This window comes from Malus domestica, chromosome 06 (assembly GCF_042453785.1).
Source record: "Malus domestica chromosome 06, GDT2T_hap1".
Taxonomy (NCBI): domain Eukaryota; kingdom Viridiplantae; phylum Streptophyta; class Magnoliopsida; order Rosales; family Rosaceae; genus Malus; species Malus domestica.
Window position 1 is genome coordinate 7,393,557 of NC_091666.1, and position 10,900 is coordinate 7,404,456.

Below are 10,900 nucleotides of genomic sequence, written 5' to 3' on the forward strand. Positions count from 1 at the left end.
GCAAAGGTAACGTCGTCAACGTCTGTTAAGGTTTTAACGGAATATTCCTAACGGCGGTTAGGGATTCCGTTAGGATTCCCTGCGCATGGCCGAGCATGTTGCAGTGCACTTGGCGGCGCGTGGGTGATCGAAATTTTTTTCTAAAAATATGGGGATGTTCGTGAGGTTATGTAAATCATATTGGTATATTCAAACTTCCCATTTGAGCAATATATGAGAAGTTATTAACTAGTTTTGTCTATGTACTTTAAATAACGTTTATTCAGATATTTCGCATATAGGTGAGACCTATCCCGAGGACGAGCGCCATCAAGGGCGGCTAAGGGGCTATGACCCTTCGACATACCAGTGAGTGGGCTTTTGGTTTTCAGTATATAATTATATACTTGATATTTTTCCAGAAAATGTGTTTAAATAAAAGTATGCTTTGAAATGCCATGCATATACATTTATATTCAGCATATGAATGATTATATGATGCATAATATGAATTGGTGTTGTGGACGCTCAGGTAAGTACCAAGTGAGTTATGTTTTGTTATATGAGATATTGATAATGTGAGACATGATTGAAAGCTCATAAACCTGCACCCCGGGTGATTGTGATTTAGTCAGAGATATGGCACATGCCTGTTTATAATGTCACCTCCCCCACCATATGCTCACATCGGATCCAATTTAGGTACACAGTCTTGTCGTACAGACCATTATAGGTGTTTCCGACTCGTAGGTGACTAGCGATTTATCACATAGCTATAATGAGAACATAGTAATGAGCATAACTATATTACACCCAGTCTTGTTGTACAGACCTTTACAGTGGTTCCAACTTGTGTGCAATGTAGTGCCGTATAGGTCACTTGCAGGGACTCTGGCTAGATTGACTAATGAGCTATAAATTCAGCCGTATAGACTTCTGCAAGGGTTCCGGCTAATATGTTATTTTTCCATGAATTTATTTTCACTTGAGTTACTTATTCTGTTTTATATTTTGGCATGGCATACTTATGAATATGGATATGTGAAGCATGATTTGAATATATATATATATATATATGTTTATATTCCATTTATGGGAAAGTTATACATGTTTTACGGCGAAGGGTTAGAGCATTTGATAAATGAAAAGGTTTGAAAAGCTTTATTTTTACCCACTCACACTTTCTGTTTTGCGCTCTTCCAGGTTTTAGATAAGCTTGTTCTTTGGTGGCTCAAGAGGATTAGCGGAGGTTCTGATAGACTATCACAAATGTAGGGCATCTTTGGGTGTCGTTTAATTAGTACTCATTTTCTGGATTGAACTTAAGCTACTTAGGCTACTTACGTTATGATTGTGTATTCACACATGTTCTAGCACTTATCTTAACTAGTACTCTTATGATTTTTTTTTTTCATTTATTCGTATACGGTATCATTATTACTTCTGCATTATGCATATGGCTACGTCACCCTCACGTGACGGCCAGCATGCCTCAATCTCGGTCGGGATGTGTCAGTTTGGTATCAGAGCCTAGGTTTAGCAGTCCTGTATATCTTTTGAATAATCTAATCATTGTGATGTCTATTGTCAGAACTATGCCACCTCGTAGAGAGCCACGTCACTCAGCTGAGCCTAGTTTCCCTGATATTGCTCAGTTAGGGGAAGTTATAGCTAATGTCATTCAGTCTTTGCTCCATCCTCCTCAAATGACACCTCTTAAACTGTGTATAACCTGAAGCTGAATCATTTCATGGGTAATGAAGGACATGAGAGAGCGGAGAAGTGGCTTAATCATGTCTAAAAGACTTTCCTTGTGATGCAGAGTCAGGGGAATCTTCCTCCTGATAGGTGGGTCGAGACGACTACCTGGTTTCTGGGTTCGGAGCCTGCATCCTGGTGGAGACAAGAGTCTTATCAGATGTCACCAGAGGTAGCAACTGATTGGGAAGTGTTTAAACAGTTGTTTCAGAAAATGTTCATTCCCCATGAGTATATTGATCGCAAGAAACAAGAGTTTATACATCTTAAACAAGGAAAGATGACAACGAATGAGTATTACAAGAGGTTCACTAATTTGTCTCGATATGATCTGAAGGTTGCTGCTAATCCAGTTGAGATGCTTAGTCGTTTCAGGTTGGGTACTAAGAAGAAATGGTGTTCTATATCGACATCGACTCCTTGTGCCACTGACCAGGAGTTTTATAAGGTTTTACTACAAATTAAAGACTCAGAGAACATGCCTAGTGAAAGTGAAGATGAAGAAGAAAAGAACGGGAACCAAATGCGAGATGATAAAGGTAAAGGTCATTTATCTCAGATACCTCGTAAGACCCTGACTTTTAAGAGAAGTGGTGTCAGTTCTAGCTCTTCTAGTGGAGGTTTGAGCTCTAATGTGCAGATGAGAGTTGATAGATTTTTTGAAGGCCCTAGATTTCAGCGGCATAGGGACTTTAGTGGTTCAGGTACTCCTTTATGCCACAGGTGTAATAATAGGCATTTTGGGGAGTGTAAGAGATGCAGCAGTGCATGCTATACTTGTGGATATATGGGGCATAAGGCTGCACATTGCACTCAGAATCAGCAGAAGCCCCAACAAATGTAAGTTTTAGATAAGCTTGTTCGTTGGTGGCTTAAGAGGATTAGTGGAGGTTCTGACAGACTATCACAAATGTAAGGCATCTTTGGGTGTCGTTTGATTAGTACTGGTTTTCTGGACCGAACTTAGGCTACTTACGCTCTGATTGTGTATTCACACATGTTCCAGCACTTATCTTAACTAGTACTCTTATGAGTTGGTTTTCATTTATTCGTATTCTCTGCTATCATTATTGCTTCTGCACTGTGCACATGGCTACGTCACCCTCACGTGACGACCAGCATGCCTCAATCTTGATCGGGGTGTGTCACTACGACTCTAGCTTGGTTAAGGATTCTCAATTAATATTTTAGAAATAGTAATTGTTTCACAATAAACATTTTAAAAATAGCAACTTTTTCTCAATTAACGCTTTATAAATCGTGATCATTTCTCAATAATATTTGATAAATGGTGATTGTTTCCCAACAATATTTTATATCTAAGGGCTAGTTTGAGATTGTGGTGCTTTTAAAAAATGCAGCTTATTAAAAAATTTGAAACATCAAATGTGTTTGATAAAACAAAAAATAAAAAATAAGTGTTTTAAAAAAAAATGTTGTTAATGACAGTAGAAAAACATAGAAAAAGAGAAGCAGAATCTACCATGCTTCTAAAAAAAGTGTTTTTTTTTCCAAAGCATAGTAATATGTGTCCATTTAATGTATTTTTCAAATGACAAGTATATATACCCACATATTTTACAAAATTACAATATTTACCCCTACATTATTATCATTGATATTTTTTTTTTTTTTTTGCTAACCTCTAGTACAACCAGTTCCAAGAGTATCAAATAAAAGAGTAGGCTTAGCTTCGAACGGAATGCAGGCATCCGAAATACAAAGATTAGCAAACTTAATACCAACAGAAGCTAAAGCATCATCCATAAAGTTTGCTTCCCTAAAGATATGACACCATTTAACCTCCTGAAAACCGCCGACGCACCACTTGACATCCTCAAGGATAGATCTCAAGTTCCAAGGCATCTCGCACTTCCCTTGAACATAATCAATGATCAGCTTGGAGTCGCTCTCAATGATAATATGGGAGAGATTCTTACTCGTCGCCCAACAAATAGCTTCTCGAAGAGCTAAGGGCTCAACCACATTAATGGTATTTTGCCCCAAGTTTAACGCTCCCACAATTAGAGGGTTCCCCAACTCATTCCTGATCATAAAACCTCCAGTAGCAACTGAATTAATAATAGACCCATCAAAATTGATTTTTACAGGTAGGTTAGGTGGCTTACGCCATTTAATAATATCGCTCGAACTCATGGATTCAACTCGAACTCTACCACTCACATTTTCCTTAAAGAACTCATTTGCCACCGCCATGGCCCTAATGAAAGTACAGTTACAGATAGGATTCTCACTTCTGAAAATTATACTATTTCTGTCATTCCAGATTTACCAGCAGATCATTAAGGCTTTACCAAAGGTACTTAACTCCCTCCCATCCTTATGAGGAAGAGTATTCAACCAGTCCACCACATTGTCACTAGTAGGAGCATATCTCAGCAAATCACATTTGCCAAGTTCCACACTTGCCTCGCAAAATTGCACTTTAAAAAGATATGATTTTGATCCTCCCCATTGTTTTTACAAAAAGGACAACTCGTATCTATATTATTCATAAACCTACTCAGACGAGTTCTAGTTTGATGCTTAACTTTGATAAGACACCACCCGAAGATTTTGACTTTAGTAGGAATGGTTCCCTTCCAGAGAATATTGATGAAATTTTGCACGTGCGACAGGGCCTGGTTATCCATTTGCAACCAAGTGGTTGACTTAATCTAAAACTTACCATTAGCAGAGGGCCCCAAATCAGCCTGTCTTCAGTCTGATGTAAGGGAATAAGGATACTACAAATCTTAGTGAGAATATAATTATCAACAAGTTGCGTTAACTTTTCTTTATCCCATCTACGATTATCAATAAAATCTTCCACTTTAAGATCCCATTGATTTGATTACCACGGTTTTACAGAATAAGATGGTAAATGGGATGAGGAAAAACTCAATTATGGGTCCAGAATAAAATATTCCAACCATCACTCACTGATCATCTCATACCATTCTTAATCATCTCTCTAGCACCCAAAATGTCTTTCCAAGCCATCGAGTGATGGTTGGAGCTCAAGAACTCATCATTTCTTAAATACTTTCTTCGAACAATATTCACCCACCAGTTATTATCATCAGAAAGGACTTTCCACCCCAATTTCGCAAGGCAAGCATTATTAAAACGATCAAGGTTACAAACACCTAACTACCCGCACTTTTAGGTTTACATATGACTTTCCAGCTCACACGGTTGCATCTCCTCTCCTTACCCCAGAAGAAATCCCTGCTTTCCTTATTCAACATGTTGTTTATTTTATAGGAACATTTAAAGCAAGACATGACATGATTGGGCATACCTGTAAGATTAGAGTTAACAAGGGTGAGCCTTCCAGCCTTCGAGAAAGAGTTTGCTTTCCATCCTGCTAATTTCTGCTTGACCCTTCTTAGCAGTTCACTCCCATTCATAGGGTCTTTCCGAAAACTATATTATAGATCCCCAAATATTTCCCTATCGTAGTTTTATGTTGAATTTGAAGAATATGGACAATTTCATTTCTTGTATGACTTGTAGAGTTACTAGAGAAATACAGAAAGGACTTATGAAAGTTGATATTTAGACCATAAGCATTTGCAAAGTTATTTAGAGCTTCAAGAACTATCCTTGCGCCTCTAGGGGTAACTTTAGCATAATTAAGGCAATCATCAACGAACATAAATTGGAAACTTTATATCCAAATAGGAAAGTTAGCACTCCAACATTAGACTTAGGGATACAAGCCAGTTCATTAAGGTTTCGAATGAGCAGTTCCATACATAAAATAAATATATAAGGAGAAAGAGGGTCCCCCTGTTTGATACCCCTACTTGGGGAAAAATAATAGTGGGAGTCACCATTAATGTTGACCAAGAACGATGTGGAAGAGATGCATTCCATGACTAAATTAATCCACCTAACACTAAAACCAAAGTTTAAAAGCATGTACCTTATATAATCCCAATTCAGAAGATCATAACCTTTCTCTAGGTCTAGCTTCAGCGCCATAACACCTGTTCTTCCTTTTTTCCTGTTAAATCCTAAGAACAATTCATGGGCAATTAAGATGTTATCATGAATTGATCTACCTGGCGCAAAAACTCCTTGATTAGGCGAAATGCAAGAATTAAGGAGCGGCTTTAACCTTGTAATGATAATTTTGAGAATAATTTTGTAACTCACATTGCAAAGGTTGATAGGTCCATAGTTATTCACTGTCTCAGGATTATCAACTTCAGGAATTAAGGCAATGTTAGTGTGATTAATTAGTCTAAGGCTAGAATTGTTAACAAAGAAATCCTTCACCATATTACAAATTGAGTTATCCACCATCTCCTAGCAATTTTGATAGAAGCTAGCATGAATACCATCGGGACATGGCGCTTTCAAAGCTCCAATACTATTAACAACATCCCAAATTTCCGCCACCAAGAAGGGAGAGGTTAGATTGGTATTTTGCTCATTAGAAATGCACGGCTTAATTTGGAACTAAGGCCAGCATCTGGGGTGACGGAGCCTCAAAACATATAAACTGCAGCTTGAAGTCCTGCACAAAAACTTGTTCAAGGCCCTCACCTTTACTCCACCAAATGTCATTTGTATCCCTTACCTTGTTAATTTCATTCGGCTTCCTTCTCACCATTGCATTCAACTGAAAGTATTTAGTGTTTTTATCCCCGAGCTTATGCCAATCTGCTCGCACTTTCTAAGCCCACATTACCTCCTCTTCTTTGAGGACCTAGGATAGTTTGCCATTTAATTACGATTCTAAATTGATCTTGTCAAACAATTCCCTTGAAATATTTTTGGAGTTATGGTCACCCAATAATTGTCACATCCCGAGCTCGACTCAGCCGTAACATGATATTGTCCGATTTGAGCCCTGGCCACACCCTCACAATTTTGTTTATGGGAACTCACGTGAGAACTGACACACTCCGACCGGAATCGAGGCATATTGGCCTTCACGTGAGGGTGACGTAGTCATAAGTGCAATGCGAAAGTGACAGTGATATGAAAATGTGAGTAATTAAAAACCAATTAACTAATTCACACTAAACACGTAATTAAGTGCGAGTAGAGATGTTTAGAGTATAGCTACACATAATCAGAGCATAGGTAACCTAAGTGCAGTCCAGCAGGCTAAGTATTAATTATACAGGACATGAAAGAAAGAAAGTTCCTACATTATTTGAAGTCTTTCAAAACCACCGTAGAATCCTCATAAGCCACCAATACGAACTTCTACCTAGAACCTGGAGGGGCACAAAACAGAAAACATGAATGGGCAAAAACAAAGCTTTTCAAAACCATTTCTCTTTCCAAAAGTAATAACCCCTAACTGTAAAACCCGTATAGTTTCCCTTAATACATACGTATGTAGAAATCATGCTCGAGAGTAATGAAAACCAAGTATATGCCATGTTAAGTATCTCAGCAATGAAATAAGTAAGCCAAGTGAAATAAATCAATATAAATGATATGCTCATCAAATATGCCTGCACACGAGTCGGAACCACCTATTGTGGTCTGTATGATAGGGCTGGGTGTAATGAAACAAGATTAGCTGGCATAACGATGTCCTCCACCAGAACAAGACATCTTTGATATACCCAGCTAACATAACATGTCTTGCCTCTAAGCATCGATAACTCTAATTCATAACCAAGGGATGTGGGGTAGGGTTGCATCGTTTGAACAAACGTATGAGAAATAACAGAGTGTGTGGCAACATAATCAATTAATACTCTAGCAAAATGGCCAAGAATATTCAACATACCCATAATAAGATCAGGATTGTTCTGAACATCCTACAAAGTGATATGATGGACACAACCCTGCGTCTGCTGTCAGCCTCTGCGACCTCTGTTAGCTTGATTTCCATGTCCCTTCAAACCACGTCCCTGACCAGGCTGGTTAGTTTGCCTCGATGATCCTGCACTGCTAGAAGCAACCTCAACATTCTAAGACTGCCCTCCAGGATATGGTGGATATGGTGGATATGGCGTGTAACCTCCTAGGTACTTAACGTAACCACTCTGATGATATGGATCGTGTGGGTACTGATACGACCCTCTAGAATATGGAGCTATATCTCCCTGATAATGATATGCTCCACCATAACCCGTAAGGGTATAGCCACTAAGCCCTGGGACTTGCTGAATAAAAGCTGGAGGTGGCGAGGCAGGTGGCTGAGGCTTCTGCTGGTTTTACGGGCATTGGATAGCCCGATGTCCCATCTGGCCATAAGTGAAACATCCACTACTACCTCGTCTACACTCCCTCAAATGCTGATTATTGCACCTATGACATAATGGAACACCTGAACTGTTAGAATCTCTTTGTCTCTAGAACCGGGAACATTCTGAAAACCGGCCGCCTCTCCGAGGTGCAGTGGAACTCGAGCCCCCACTAGAAAAACCATAATTAGTACCACTTCTTTTAAAACTCTGCGTCTTGCGATGACTGGCCTTTATCTTTATTATTATTTTTCTTCTGGTTATTATCTTTTTCTTCCTCCTCCTCGCTATCATTTGGAGCGTTCTCAGAATCTTCAACCTAAAGTAGAACCTCATAAAACTCCTGATATGTGGAACAGGGAGTAGTAGTTGCCATGGAACGCCACTTCTTTCGAGTACCCCACTTAAATCGTCAAAGCATTTCAGCAGGATTTTCAGCAATCTCTAGACAATAACGGGAAAAATCAGTGAACTTCCGGTAATACTCATTAGCTGACATTTTCCCCTACTTTAAATGCAAGAATTCTTGCCTCCTACGATCCAAATACTCTGGGGGTACAAATCTCTTCTGGAATAACTGCTTAAAAACCTCCTAATCTGCTGCTTCTTCCGGTGACAACTGAAAAGATTCCTGCCTCCACCAGGATGCAGCCTCCTCTCCCAAAAACCAAGTAGTCGTCTCAACATGGTTGAGCTAACGCTCAGCTTCTTCGGGCCCCTTAGGGTGCGTTTGGTACGCAAACGGGACGGGACGGGACGGGACGGAACGGGACGGGACGGAACGAAGGTGTAATTTTTGAAAAAGACATGGGGTATATTTGTCTTAAAATGGTTAAACATTGTGTTCCACAGACGTGGAACAAACCCATTCCAGGGGGGGAGGTGGAACGCAAAAACACCCAAAATCTGTCCCGTGGAACAGCCCGTTCCACCCATTTTTGGCGCACCAAACGCGGGACGGAACACCTCGTCCCGTTCCGTCCCGTCCCGTCCCACGTACCAAACGCACCCTTATTACCAATGAAATTATTCAACTTTAAGTCATATACAATCTCCAAGGGAGTCCTCTAGGGAGGATGAAGTGAGGACTAAATGGCATTAGTAATGGCTTCACCAAGTTGGGCAATATCGGGAAAATTAGACTCATATGAAGTATGTAGCTCTCTATGAGGTGGCATGGTTCTGACATAAAATATCAAAATGATTAAAATACTCACAAAATATGTAGGAGTGCCAAACCTAGGCTCCGATACCAAACTGACACACCCCGACCGGAATCGAGGCATGTTAGCCGTCACGTGAGGGTGACGTAGCCATAAGCATAGTGCGGAAGTGACAGTGATATGAAAATGTGAGTAATTAAAAACCAATTAGCTAGTTCACACTAGACAAGTAAATAAGTGTGAGTGGAGATGTTTAGAGTATAGCTACACATAATCAGAGCATAGGTAACCTAAGTGCAGTCCAGCAGGCTAAGTATTAATTATATAGGACATGAAAGAAAGAAGGTTCCTACATTATTTGAAGTCTATCAGAACTGCCGTAGAATCCTCGTAAGCCACCAACATGAACTTCTACCTAGAACCTCGAAAGGCGCAAAACATAAAACATGAGTGGGCAAAAACAAAGCTTTTCAAAACCATTTCTCTTTCCAAAAGTAATAACCCTTCACGGTAAAACCCGTATAGTTTTCCAGAAAATAGTAATACATACGTATGTAGAAATCATGCTTGAGAGTAATGAAAACCAAGTATATGCCATGTTAAGTGTCTCATCAATGAAATAAGTAAGCCAAGTGAAATAAATCAATATAAATGATATGCCAGCCGAAGTCACCTAACGTGACCTGTACGAATGAACCTATAGCTCATCAAATATGCCTGCACACGAGTCGGAACCACCTATTATGGTCTGTACGACAGGGCTAGGTGTAAATAAGTACGCTCAAGTGTTACGATCACATGAAGGCTATGCAATAAATCGCATGTCACCTACAAGTCAGAACCACCTATTGTGGTCTGTACGACAGAGCTGTGCACCAAACTTGGATCCAAGGTGAGCATGCGGTGCGGGAGGTGAACATCACGTGAATGATTGTGCCCTGGCCACGGATGAGAGCACTAACACCGGGGTGCAGGATAATGAGCTCTAAATGCATCTACATATAATCACAAACAATGCATCCACTATCATTAATATATACTCACCTGAATCTTACCTGGGCGTCCGCGGCATCAAGCAACAATATGCATATCTATACTAATGCATACTCTAAAGCATAATGCAATTGACATGGCATTTAAAATCGTAAATCCATTTAAAATAAATTTATGGGAAACGTAAAGCATATATACGTATATATAGAAAACCAAAAGCCCACTCACTGGCAAGTAGCAGGGTCGTAACCCCCGAGTCTCACCTGGCTACGCTCGTCCTCCGGGAATGTCTCACCTATATGCGAAACAACTAAATTATCGTTAATTCGAAAGTACATAATCAAAACCATGTAATAACTTCTCATACGTTGCTCAGTTGGGGTGTTTGAATATACCATCGTGGCCTACTAAACACCATGAGCATCCCCATATTTTAGAAAAAATTTCTGATATCCCGCGCACCTTCACGTGCTGACTATACGAGGTCACGCGCTTGGCACGTTGGACGAAATCTTTAACGCCTTTAGAGAATATTTCGTTAAATAATAGAATATTCTATTGTATATACCTGACGTCGTTAGTATATTCTATCAAAGTTGACTGAATATTCTCTTTTCTTCTCCGAAGCTTCGCCGGGATCCGACGCCAGCCATCGCTGCATCGCCGGTTTTTGGAAAAACTTTCAATCTTAATTTCTTCCTCATTTTTCAACCAAAATTCACGAATTTTATATGGATTTGAAGCTCTCAACATGGAGAACACAACCTTACCTATTTAAAGTCCAAA

The 10,900-nt window shown here is 39.7% G+C and overlaps 1 protein-coding gene across 1 annotated transcript; it reads right to left on the reverse strand.

Moving 5' to 3' along the window:
- Positions 1-3,375: 3,375 nt before the first annotated feature.
- On the reverse strand, positions 3,376-3,954 carry LOC139196759 (uncharacterized). The gene has a single exon (XM_070823100.1). It carries the CDS (start codon positions 3,952-3,954, stop codon positions 3,376-3,378), a length of 579 nt encoding a protein of 192 aa, XP_070679201.1.
- Between the last annotated feature and the right edge of the window lie 6,946 nt (positions 3,955-10,900).